The sequence below is a fragment of the Silurus aristotelis genome (genome assembly GCF_946808225.1).
Source record: "Silurus aristotelis genome assembly, chromosome: 28".
Taxonomy (NCBI): domain Eukaryota; kingdom Metazoa; phylum Chordata; class Actinopteri; order Siluriformes; family Siluridae; genus Silurus; species Silurus aristotelis.
This window is the reverse complement of record NC_139601.1, coordinates 1,287-15,000: the sequence shown is the minus strand read 5'-3', so window position 1 is coordinate 15,000 and position 13,714 is coordinate 1,287. Positions and strand designations below refer to the sequence as shown.

Sequence of the window (13,714 nt, the reverse complement as noted above, 5' to 3'; positions counted from 1 at the left end):
CTGGGTTGTGCAGTCTGGACAGTCTGGGTTGTGCAGTCTGGACAGTCTGGGTTGTGCAGTCTGAACAGTCTGGGTTGTGCAGTCTGAACAGTCTGGGTTGGGCAGTCTGGACAGTCTGGGTTGTGCAGTCTGAACAGTCTGGGTTGTGCAGTCTGGACAGTCTGGGTTGTGCAGTCTGGACAGTCTGGGTTGGGCAGTCTGGACAGTCTGGGTTGGGCAGTCTGGACAGTCAGGGTTGGGCAGTCTGGATTGTGCAGTCTGGACAGTCAGGGTTGGGCAGTCTGGACAGTCAGGGTTGTGCAGTCTGGACAGTCAGGGTTGTGCAGTCTGGACAGTCAGGGTTGTGCAGTCTGGTCAGTAGCTTCTGCTTCTGAGCCTTAAGCGAATTCCAGATGATCATCAGTCCTGGTGGAACAGTATTTGGATTTAATAATGTTAATTTGAGAAAAGGCAGAATCTCGTAAATAGGTGGTGTTACTGAGCTTGGTGGAGTTTTGCAGTAGCTCACACACGTGTAGTACCTGAGGAGAGATCTCACTCTGCGCCCCACGCTCCGCACTCTGCACCTTCTGCACCCCGCACACTCTACCCCCCACACCCACACTTTACACCCTTCACTTTACACCCTACACCTTACACCCATCACAATGTCCTGATGTGTGTATGTGTATCTGTGTGAGATGCAGTGACACAGGAACAGTTCCCCCTGAGAGGTGTGTGTTTGGGATCATGCTCAGTGTCTCAGCATTTTTGGGTAAAAAACTGAACATTTCGTTCTTCAAATATTTAATGATTTTTATCGCCGTCTTATTCTTCATTACTGATTCTTTCTGATCACTTTTAGCCTGTGTGTGTGTGATCACTTTTAGCCTGTGTGTGTGTGTGTGTGTGTGTGTGTGTGTGTGTGTGTATAGGCATTGCCACTATGTATGTGCGTTATAAGCAGGTGGAAGCTCTCACTGCTCAGGGAGAAAAGAAGCTGCTGAAGCTCAACACTCTGGGATTCGTGCTCGGATGCATCAGTTCCTTTGGCATGTGTGTGGTGGCAAACTTCCAGGTACAGTACACACACACACGCACACGCGTATGTATGACTGAATCCTCTCTCTCTCTCTCTGTTTTTTGTCTCTGTGTGTGTGCAGAAGACGACGTTGTTCTCGATGCACCTAGTGGGAGCCGTGCTGACGTTCGGTGTGGGAGCACTCTACATCCTCACACACACACTCGTCTCATACCGCATGCAGCCGCACATACACACCAAACCAGTCTTCTGGGTTCGACTCATCCTCAGCTTGTGGACCTTCAGCAGCATCATCAGCAGTATCCTCAATCTTCATCTTTACCATCACTACCACCATCATCATCTTCATCATACTATTACTTTTAATTATTATCTCCATCACCATCACTACCATTACACCCACTCTTACCCATCACTACCACTACACTCACTCATCATCACTACCACTACACTCACTCTTCACCATCACTACACTCACTCATCATCACTACCACTATACTCACTCTTCACCATCACTACACTGACTCATCATCACTACCACTACACTCACTCATCATCACCATCACTACACTCACTCATCATCACTACCACTACACTCACTCATCATCACCATCACTACACTCACTCATCATCACTACCACTACACTCACTCATCATCACTACCACTACACTCACTCATCATCACTACCACTACACTCACTCATCATCACTACCACTACACTCACTCATCATTACCATCACTACACTCACTCATCATCACCATCACTACACTCACTCATCCTCACCATCACTACACTCACTCATCCTCACCATCACTACCACTACACTCATCATCACTACCACTACACTCACTCTTCACCATCACTACACTCACTCATCATCACTACCACTACACTCACTCTTCACCATCACTACACTCACTCATCATCACTACCACTACACTCACTCATCATCACTACCACTACACTCACTCATCATCACCATCACTACACTCACTCATCATCACTACCACTACACTCACTCTTCACCATCACTACACTCACTCATCATCACTACCACTACACTCACTCATCATCACCATCACTACACTCACTCATCATCACTACCACTACACTCACTCTTCACCATCACTACACTCACTCATCATCACTACCACTACACTCACTCATCATCACCATCACTACAATCACTCATCATCACTACCACTACACTCACTCATCATCACCATCACTACACTCACTCATCATCACCATCACTACACTCACTCATCATCACCATCACTACACTCACTCTTCACCATCACTACACTCACTCATCATCACTACCACTACACTCACTCATCATCACCATCACTACACTCACTCATCCTCACCATCACTACACTCACTCATCCTCACCATCACTACCACTACACTCACTCACCATCACTACCACTACACTCACTCACCATCACTACCACTACACTCACTCACCATCACTACCACTACACTCACTCTTCACCATCACTACACTCACTCATCATCACTACACTCACTCATCATCACTACCACTACACTCACTCATCATCACTACCACTACACTCACTCATCATCACCATCACTACACTCACTCATCATCACCATCACTACCACTACACTCACTCATCATCACCATCACCACACTCACTCATCATCACCATCACTACAACTACTCTCACTCTTCACCATCACTACACTCACTCATCATCACTACCACTACACTCACTCATCATCACCATCACTACACTCACTCTTTACCATCACTACGCTCACTCATCATCACTACCACTACACTCACTCATCATCACCATCACTACCACTACACACACTCTTAACCATCACCATCACTACACTCACTCTTCATCACCATCACTACCACTACACTCACTCTTCACCATCACTACACTCACTCTTCACCATCACTACACTCACTCTTCACCATCACTACACTCACTCTTCACCATCACTACACTCATCATCATCACCATCACCATCACTACACTCACTCATCATTACCATCACCATCACTACCACTACACTCACTCATCATTACCATCACCATCACTACCACTACACTCACTCATCATCACCATCACCATCACTACACTCATCATCATCACCATCACCATCACTACACTCACTCTTCACCATCACTACACTCACTCATCATTACCATCACCATCACCATCACTACACTCACTCATCATCACCATCACCATCACTACACTCATCATCATCACTACACTCACTCATCCTCACCATCACTACACTCACTCATCCTCACCATCACTACACTCACTCATCCTCACCATCACTACACTCACTCATCCTCACCATCACTACACTCACTCATCCTCACCATCACTACACTCACTCATCCTCACCATCACTACACTCACTCATCCTCACCATCACTACACTCACTCATCATCACCATCACTACACTCACTTTTCATCACCATCACTACACTCACTCATCCTCACCATCACTACACTCACTCATCCTCACCATCACTACACTCACTCATCCTCACCATCACTACACTCACTCATCCTCACCATCACTACACTCACTCATCCTCACCATCACTACACTCACTCATCATCACCATCACTACACTCACTCATCATCACCATCACTACACTCACTCTTCATCACCATCACTACACTCACTCTTCATCACCATCACTACACTCACTCATCATCACCATCACTACACTCACTCATCATCACTACACTCACTCATCCTCACCATCACTACACTCACTCATCCTCACCATCACTACACTCACTCATCCTCACCATCACTACCACTACACTCACCATCACTACACTCACTCATCATCACCATCACTACACTCACTCATCATCACCATCACTACACTCACTCTTCATCACCATCACTACACTCACTCATCATCACCATCACTACACTCACTCTTCATCACCATCACTACACTCACTCTTCATCACCATCACTACACTCACTCATCATCACCATCACTACACTCACTCATCATCACCATCACTACACTCACTCATCATCACCATCACTACACTCATCACCATCACTACCACTACACTCACTCTTCACCATCACTACACTCACTCATCATCACTACCACTACACTCACTCATCATTACCATCACCACACTCACTCATCATCACCACACTCACTCATCATCACCACACTCACTCATCATCACCACACTCACTCATCATCACCATCACCACACTCACTCTTCATCACCATCACCACACTCACTCTTCATCACCATCACTACACTCACTCATCATCACCATCACTACACTCACTCATCATCACCATCACTACACTCACTCATCATCACCATCACTACACTCACTCATCATCACCATCACTACACTCACTCATCATCACCATCACTACCACTTCCTCATCATCACCATCACTACCACTTCCTCATCATCACCATCACTACCACTTCCTCATCATCACCATCACTATACTCACTCTTCATCACCATCACGATACTCACTCTTCATCACCATCACTACACTCACTCTTCATCACCATCACTACACTCACTCTTTATCACCATCACTACACTCACTCTTCATCACCATCACTACACTCACTCTTCATCACCATCACTACACTCACTCTTCATCACCATCATTACACTCATCACCATCACTACCACTACACTCACTCTTCACCATCACTACACTCACTCATCACTACCACTACACTCATTTTTCACCATCACTACACTCACTTATCATCACCATCACTACCACTACTCTCACTCTTCACCATCATTACACTCACTCATCACTACCACTACACTCACTCATCATCACCATCACTACACTCACTCTTTACCATCACTATGCTCACTCATCATCACTACCACTACACTCACTCATCATCATCATCACCATCACTACACTCACTCATCGCCATCACCATCACTACACTCACTCATCGCCATCACCATCACTACACTCACTCATCGCCATCACCATCACTACACTCACTCTTCACCATCACTACCACTACACTCACTCTTCACCATCACTACACTCACTCATCGCCATCACCATCACTACACTCACTCATCGCCATCACCATCACTACACTCACTCATCGCCATCACCATCACTACACTCACTCATCGCCATCACCATCACTACACTCACTCATCGCCATCACCATCACTACACTCACTCATCGCCATCACCATCACTACACTCACTCACCGCCATCACTACATTTACTCACCGCCATCACTACACTCACTCACCGCCATCACTACACTCACTCACCGCCATCACTACACTCACTCACCGCCATCACTACACTCACTCTTTATCGCCATCACTACACTCACTCTTTATCGCCATCACTACACTCACTCTTTATCGCCATCACTACACTCACTCTTTATCGCCATCACTACACTCACTCTTTATCGCCATCACTACACTCACTCTTTATCGCCATCACTACACTCACTCATCGCCATCACTACACTCACTCATCGCCATCACCATCACTACACTCACTCATCGCCATCACCATCACTACACTCACTCATCGCCATCACTACACTCACTCATCGCCATCACCATCACTACACTCACTCATCGCCATCACTACCACTACACTCACTCATCGCCATCACTACCACTACACTCACTCTTCACCATCACTACACTCACTCATCGCCATCACCATCACTACACTCACTCATCGCCATCACCATCACTACACTCACTCATCGCCATCACCATCACTACACTCACTCATCGCCATCACCATCACTACACTCACTCATCGCCATCACCATCACTACACTCACTCATCGCCATCACCATCACTACACTCACTCACCGCCATCACCATCACTACACTCACTCACCGCCATCACTACACTCACTCACCGCCATCACTACACTCACTCTTTATCGCCATCACTACACTCACTCTTTATCGCCATCACTACACTCACTCTTTATCGCCATCACTACACTCACTCTTTATCGCCATCACTACACTCACTCTTTATCGCCATCACTACACTCACTCTTTATCGCCACCACTACACTCACTCTTTATCGCCACCACTACACTCACTCTTTATCGCCACCACTACACTCACTCTTTATCGCCACCACTACACTCACTCTTTATCACCACCACTACACTCACTCTTTATCACCACCACTACACTCACTCTTTATCACCACCACTACACTCACTCTTTATCACCACCACTACACTCACTCTTTATCACCACCACTACACTCACTCTTTATCACCACCACTACACTCACTCTTTATCACCACCACTACACTCACTCTTTATCACCACCACTACACTCACTCTTCACCACCACTACACTCACTCTTCACCATCACCACTACACTCACTCTTCACCATCACCACTACACTCACTCTTCACCATCACCACTACACTCACTCTTCACCATCACCACTACACTCACTCTTTATCACCATCACCATCACTACACTCACTCACCGCCATCACCATCACTACACTCACTCACCGCCATCACCATCACTACACTCACTCACCGCCATCACCATCACTACACTCACTCACCGCCATCACCATCACTACACTCACTCTTCACCACCACTACACTCACTCTTTATCACCACCACTACACTCACTCTTTATCACCACCACTACACTCACTTTTTATCACCACCACTACACTCACTCTTCACCATCACTACACTCACTCTTCACCATCACCACTACACTCACTCTTTATCACCATCACTACCACTACACTCACTCTTTATCACCATCACTACCACTACACTCACTCTTTATCACCATCACTACCACTACACTCACTCTTTATCACCATCACTACCACTACACTCACTCTTTATCACCATCACTACCACTACACTCACTCTTTATCACCATCACTACCACTACACTCACTCTTTATCACCATCACTACCACTACACTCACTCTTCACCATCACTACACTCACTCACTCTTCACCATCACTACACTCACTCATCATTACCATCACTACACTCACTCATCATTACCATCACTACACTCACTCATCATTACCATCACTACACTCACTCATCATTACCATCACCACCACTACACTCACTCTTCACTACCATCACCACCACTACACTCACTCTTCACCACCACTACACTCACTCTTCACCACCACTACACTCACTCTTTATCACCACCACTACACTCACTCTTTATCACCACCACTACACTCACTCTTTATCACCACCACTACACTCACTCTTTATCACCACCACTACACTCACTCTTTATCACCACCACTACACTCACTCTTTATCACCACCACTACACTCACTCTTTATCACCACCACTACACTCACTCTTTATCACCACCACTACACTCACTCTTTATCACCACCACTACACTCACTCTTTATCACCACCACTACACTCACTCTTTATCACCACCACTACACTCACTCTTTATCACCACCACTACACTCACTCTTTATCACCACCACTACACTCACTCTTCACCATCACTACACTCACTCTTCACCATCACTACCACTACACTCACTCTTCACAATCACTACACTCACACATCATCACTACCACTACACTCACACATCATCACTATCACTACACTCACTCACCGCCATCACCACCACTACACTCACTCTTCACCATCACTACCACTACACTCACTCTTCACCATCACTACCACTACACTCACTCTTCACCATCACTACACTCACTCTTCACCATCACTACACTCACTCATCATCACCATCACTACACTCACTCTTTATCACCATCACTACACTCACTCTTTATCACCATCACTACCACTACACTCACTCTTCACCATCACTACACTCACTCATCATTACCATCACTACCACTACACTCACTCATCATCACCATTACTACACTCACTCTTCACCATCACTACACTCACTCTTCACCATCACTACACTCACTCATCATCACCATCACCACCACTACACTCACTCTTCATCACCACCACTACACTCACTCATCATCACCATCACTACACTCACTCATCATCACCATCACTTCCACTACACTCACTCTTCACCATCACTTAACTTACTCATCATTACTACCACTACACTCACTCTTCACCATCACTACACTCATCACCATCACTACCACTACACTCACTCTTCACCATCATTACCATCACTACCACTACACTCACTCATCATCACCATCACCACTACTCACTCTTCACCATCACTACACTCACTCATCACTACCACTACACTCACATATCATCACAATCACTACACTCACTCATCACTACCACTACACTCACTCATCACTACCACTACACTCACTCTTCACCATCACTACACTCACTCATCATCACCATCACTACACTCACTCTTCACCATCACTACCACTACACAAACTCCATATTGTGTGTGTATAGTATGTGTGTAATGTGTGTTTACGTGTTTGTGTAATGTGTATGTATAATGTGTGTGTAATGTGTGTATAGTATGTGTGTAATGTGTGTTTACGTGTTTGTGTAATGTGTATGTATAATGTGTGTGTAATGTGTGTATAGTATGTGTGTAATGTGTGTTTACGTGTTTGTGTAATGTGTATGTATAATGTGTGTGTAATGTGTGTATAGTATGTGTGTAATGTGTGTTTACGTGTTTGTGTAATGTGTATGTATAATGTGTATGTAATGTGTGTATAATGTGTGTTTGTGTGCGTATAATATCCTTGACAGTGTGTCAGTGTTTGTATCCTCAGTGATTCTGTACAGCAGCTTGCCAGGAATAGAGGTGCACAAAAAACTCCACTGGAACCCTGGAGAACCTGTAAGTGTGTGTGTGTGTGTGTGTGTGTGTGTGTGTGTGTGTGTGCGCGCGCGCACGCACAAAAATGACCCTGTAATTCTGTCCACAGCAGCAGAGGAATAGGATAAAACAATGAGCTGGGTTTAGTGTCTTACTTTCATACTGTATGCAAATATGTGAGATTATATGGAGTGTTATCTGTACTGTAGTATCTTAGTGTGTGTGTGTGTGTGTGTGTGTCGCAGGGTTATGCAGCTCACACAGTGAGCACGGTCTCTGAATGGTCTCTGGCTTTTTCCTTCATTAGCTTCTTCCTCACCTACATCAGAGACTTTCAGGTATGAACACACGAACACACACACACACACACACACACGTTTTTGATTTTGTCTTCAATGTGTGTGACTACAGAAGATAAACCTGAGAGCGGAGGCGGACCTTCAGAGCAGTACTTTGCATGACCCCTCCCATTTTGGATCCACATGGACCCCTGGAGAGACTTCTCCCTTACTGGCTGGATCCATTTAACACACACACACACACACACACACACACACACACACACTTTTTTATAAATCTAATGTGTCCAGCAGGAGCTTTGTGAGGAGCAGCAGATGGAGATCTGCTTCTCCTGGCATGGTTCTGTTTCTCCTGTTTCTCCCCCTCGTGGTCCTGCCTCTCTTACAAACACACTGATTTAATTACAACTGCTCCCCTACACTTCACCTTCACGCCACTGTACTGTGTGTGTGTGTGTGTGTGTGTGTGTGTGTGTGTGTGTGTGTGAGATACACACAGAAGTGTTCTCTATATGTTAGCTGTACGCTCCTTTTAGCATTCATTATCATGTATGAAGGAAGTGAGCGATTCTTCGCCTCCTGGTCGTGTATCAGAGCTGGAGATCTATAAATCACAACATCCTGGTGATCATCTCCTGTCTCATCTGATCACCACCCACACACACTTACTTTATATCACTTTATTTTTAATGAACACACAGTGCAGGAAATGTGCAGCTGTATAACACACACACACACACACACAGTATGTTGTTTGTACTTAAAACTTTTTATATGACAAATAAACAGATTTTATATTGTAATAATCCTCTCTCTCACTCACACACACACACACACACACTAAAATAAGCTCTTGACCCACCACTTGATTTTGTGCCCAAATGGAGACCACACCACTTGAGATGGAGGCAATGATCGGACGCACTGGATGCCTCTACACACACACACACACACACACACACACACACACATACACTCACACATACACTCGTGCACACACACACACACATGCACACTAACACATACAGACACACACACGCACACATTCACACAAACAGATACACACACATACACTCACATACACATGAACACACACACACATACACTCACATACACATGAACACACACACACACACACTAACACATACACTCACATACACATGAACACACACACACACACACACACACACACACACACACACACACACACACACACTCTCTCTCTCTCACATGCTTCAATGAAGAGTATTAAAAACAGACACTTTTACACAACGAGTCCCTTAATTACTCCAGTCTTCGATTTTTCCTTCTTTCTCAGCTGAAACTCCACAATTTTCCTATGGAAAAATCCTACACACACACACACACACACACACACACACACACACAATAATAATGAATAATTACTAATAACACCATCCTTTATCATTCTCATAATCCTCCGTGTGTGCACGTGGGTGTGTGTGTGCGTGCGTGTCCTTACCCTCATGATGGGCGAGTTTTTCCTCCTCCTGGATGAACAGGTCAAACATCTGCGTCTGGACGAACTGCTTGACGAAGTTACGGTTCTCTTTGGGCTCCACAGCTTTGAGGAAGTTCTTCTTCTGGAACGTTCTCAGCTGCTTGTTTCCTCCTGAGCGCTTGATGTGATTGGCAAAATGTCCAACTGTCTTCACAAAGAAGCTGAGGAACGCTTCAGACACCACACTGTTTAGCTCCTCTGTACCTGCAGGTCCACACACATTCAGTAGATTACTGTGAGTGATCGAGTACAACTCATAAAACCTTCTTATGCACAGATTAAAAACACACACTTGTGTACAGACTCACTAGCATTATGTTTGCGTTTGCAAAGATCCTGTAGCAGCTCCTCCTGTAGTCTGCTGGGGATCAGCATGTCCTCATCTCCAACCTATAACAAGATGCGGAGGTGATGGAGTCAGGGCAGGGCAGGAGGAGGATGCGGAGGTGATGGAGCCAGGGCAGGGCAGGAGGAGGATGCGGAGGTGATGGAGCCAGGGCAGGGCAGGAGGAGGATGCGGAGGTGATGGAGCCAGGGCAGGGCAGGAGGAGGATGCGGAGGTGATGGAGCCAGGGCAGGGCAGGAGGAGGATGCGGAGGTGATGGAGCCAGGGCAGGGCAGGAGGAGGATGCGGAGGTGATGGAGCCAGGGCAGGGCAGGAGGAGGATGCGGAGGTGATGGAGCCAGGGCAGGGCAGGAGGAGGATGCGGAGGTGATGGAGCCAGGGCAGGGCAGGAGGAGGATGCGGAGGTGATGGAGCCAGGGCAGGGCAGGAGGAGGATGCGGAGGTGATGGAGCCAGGGCAGGGCAGGAGGAGGATGCGGAGGTGATGGAGCCAGGGCAGGGCAGGAGGAGGATGCGGAGGTGATGGAGCCAGGGCAGGGCAGGAGGAGGATGCGGAGGTGATGGAGCCAGGGCAGGGCAGGAGGAGGATGCGGAGGTGATGGAGCCAGGGCAGGGCAGGAGGAGGATGCGGAGGTGATGGAGCCAGGGCAGGGCAGGAGGAGGATGCGGAGGTGATGGAGCCAGGGCAGGGCAGGAGGAGGATGCGGAGGTGATGGAGCCAGGGCAGGGCAGGAGGAGGATGCGGAGGTGATGGAGCCAGGGCAGGGCAGGAGGAGGATGCGGAGGTGATGGAGCCAGGGCAGGGCAGGAGGAGGATGCGGAGGTGATGGAGCCAGGGCAGGGCAGGAGGAGGATGCGGAGGTGATGGAGCCAGGGCAGGGCAGGAGGAGGATGCGGAGGTGATGGAGCCAGGGCAGGGCAGGAGGAGGATGCGGAGGTGATGGAGCCAGGGCAGGGCAGGAGGAGGATGCGGAGGTGATGGAGCCAGGGCAGGGCAGGAGGAGGATGCGGAGGTGATGGAGCCAGGGCAGGGCAGGAGGAGGATGCGGAGGTGATGGAGCCAGGGCAGGGCAGGAGGAGGATGCGGAGGTGATGGAGCCAGGGCAGGGCAGGAGGAGGATGCGGAGGTGATGGAGCCAGGGCAGGGCAGGAGGAGGATGCGGAGGTGATGGAGCCAGGGCAGGGCAGGAGGAGGATGCGGAGGTGATGGAGCCAGGGCAGGGCAGGAGGAGGATGCGGAGGTGATGGAGCCAGGGCAGGGCAGGAGGAGGATGCGGAGGTGATGGAGCCAGGGCAGGGCAGGAGGAGGATGCGGAGGTGATGGAGCCAGGGCAGGGCAGGAGGAGGATGCGGAGGTGATGGAGCCAGGGCAGGGCAGGAGGAGGATGCGGAGGTGATGGAGCCAGGGCAGGGCAGGAGGAGGATGCGGAGGTGATGGAGCCAGGGCAGGGCAGGAGGAGGATGCGGAGGTGATGGAGTCAGGGCAGGAGGAGGATGTGAGTGTGTTTGTTTAAAACTCACTCTGCTGTTGAACTTGCACTCTGATTGGCTGGTCAGGTCGACAATAAGTAACTGAGGAACAACAGAAATATAAAAGTGAGTGTGCACAAGTGTGTGTTCTCCAGTAGGTTATTTTTATCCTTTAATTAACCTTGCGCACACACACACACTTACATCTGTGTGCTCAGTGAGGAGGTGCAGCAGGTTCTTCTGGATGCCGAGGAGGTATGGCGTCGGTGCTAAATACACATCAAGCAGAACTTTAGGGACAATGGAGATGAAGGTGTGCTGCCAGATGAAAGGGAAGAGCAGAGCTGCAACAGCATGTAGCACCTGAGAGAGTGTGCTATACATACACACACACACAGAAATTGTTTTATTTAGTCAGTGTCTTAGCTGGGGTGTGTGTGTGTGTGTGTGTGTGCGTGTGCAGGGCAGAGAGATGATTAGCTACCTGAGCTCCTCAGCAATGAAGACGATTCGTCTTTCCAGCACAGTAGCTGCAAAAACCTGCAGAACCTCTTCATCCGATAAACACTGAAACAATGAGTGGAATTCCACATGTTCCAACCACGAGTCCACCGGGCGAGTCAGAGTGATCATCTACAGAGAGAGATAGATAGTGAGAGAGAGAGAGAGAGTGGGAGGGAGAGAGAAACTTTTTTGACTTAAAATCCTTAATTCGACACAAGTCACGTTCTGTTCTGGATGGTATCATATCAGATCATAAAAGTCAAATAAATAGAGAACATTAAATAAACAGAAATGAAGTCAGACAATGAGAGTTAAAGATGGGGGTTGGTGTGATTATATTTAAGTGAGTTCTGGTGCAACACCACACAGGTTCTTTACAACACCACACATCCTCAGACACCTTCAAGTCCCCCACACTGGGATTTTGTTTCCATCACAGTCTGCATTTTGTGTCACTTTGTTCTTTTTGCTCAGGTATTTGGTCATTTTCTCCTGCCCCAAAATAAAATTATTTAGCTGCAACATGAACCTGTTTCTCCTGACGTACTTAAAACCAAGAATAAAACACTGAAGAGTAAAACTCACATTGAAGGAACTTAAAATACGTTTAAAAGCACAAACAGTGACTGTAACCTGGAGCAGTGAGTAAAAGTGTGAGAAACAGAACGGACTGTCCT

General features: G+C 47.4%; 2 protein-coding genes across 6 annotated transcripts in view; one reads left to right on the top strand and one right to left on the bottom strand.

The window, feature by feature from the left end:
* Window positions 1–10,002, top strand: part of dram2b (DNA-damage regulated autophagy modulator 2b) — an 11,410-nt gene extending 1,408 nt beyond the window's left edge. For all 4 annotated transcript variants that reach the window (XM_083533650.1, XM_083533652.1, XM_083533651.1 and 1 more), the window contains 6 exons: window positions 687–754; window positions 915–1,057; window positions 1,143–1,320; window positions 8,836–8,918; window positions 9,143–9,235; window positions 9,309–10,002. In XM_083533650.1, the coding sequence (XP_083389776.1) occupies window positions 687–754; window positions 915–1,057; window positions 1,143–1,320; window positions 8,836–8,918; window positions 9,143–9,235; window positions 9,309–9,425 (682 nt within the window). In that variant the 3' untranslated portion in view covers window positions 9,426–10,002. The remainder of the gene's footprint in view (window positions 1–686; window positions 755–914; window positions 1,058–1,142; window positions 1,321–8,835; window positions 8,919–9,142; window positions 9,236–9,308) is intronic.
* On the bottom strand, window positions 9,862–13,204 carry LOC310721726 (DENN domain-containing protein 2D-like). 2 transcript variants are annotated; one of them, XM_083533653.1, is made up of 7 exons: window positions 13,018–13,204; window positions 12,738–12,909; window positions 12,585–12,635; window positions 11,027–11,108; window positions 10,680–10,922; window positions 10,377–10,546; window positions 9,862–10,010 (listed from the first exon to the last, which is right to left on the bottom strand). In XM_083533653.1, the coding sequence occupies exons 1-6, from the start codon at window positions 13,164–13,166 to the stop codon at window positions 10,461–10,463; spliced, it is 783 nt and encodes a 260-aa protein (XP_083389779.1). In that variant the 5' UTR covers window positions 13,167–13,204; the 3' UTR covers window positions 9,862–10,010; window positions 10,377–10,460. The 2 variants fall into 2 exon arrangements, with proteins under 2 accessions (XP_083389779.1, XP_083389780.1); XM_083533654.1 differs by having other exon boundaries at window positions 10,381–10,546.
* Window positions 13,205–13,714: the final 510 nt, after the last annotated feature.

What these genes read in the sequence shown, in the direction of transcription:
- LOC310721726 (XM_083533653.1), bottom strand. Translation starts at nt 13,166, where the DNA reads ATGATCACTCTGACTCGCCCGGTGGACTCGTGGTTGGAACATGTGGAA. An exon ending in TCCTCACTGAGCACACAGAT is followed by an intron (nt 12,636 to 12,737) that starts GTAAGTGTGTGT and finishes GTTGTTCCTCAG; the next exon opens with TTACTTATTGTCGACCTGAC. An exon ending in CAAACGCAAACATAATGCTA is followed by an intron (nt 10,923 to 11,026) that starts GTGAGTCTGTAC and finishes GTGGACCTGCAG; the next exon opens with GTACAGAGGAGCTAAACAGT.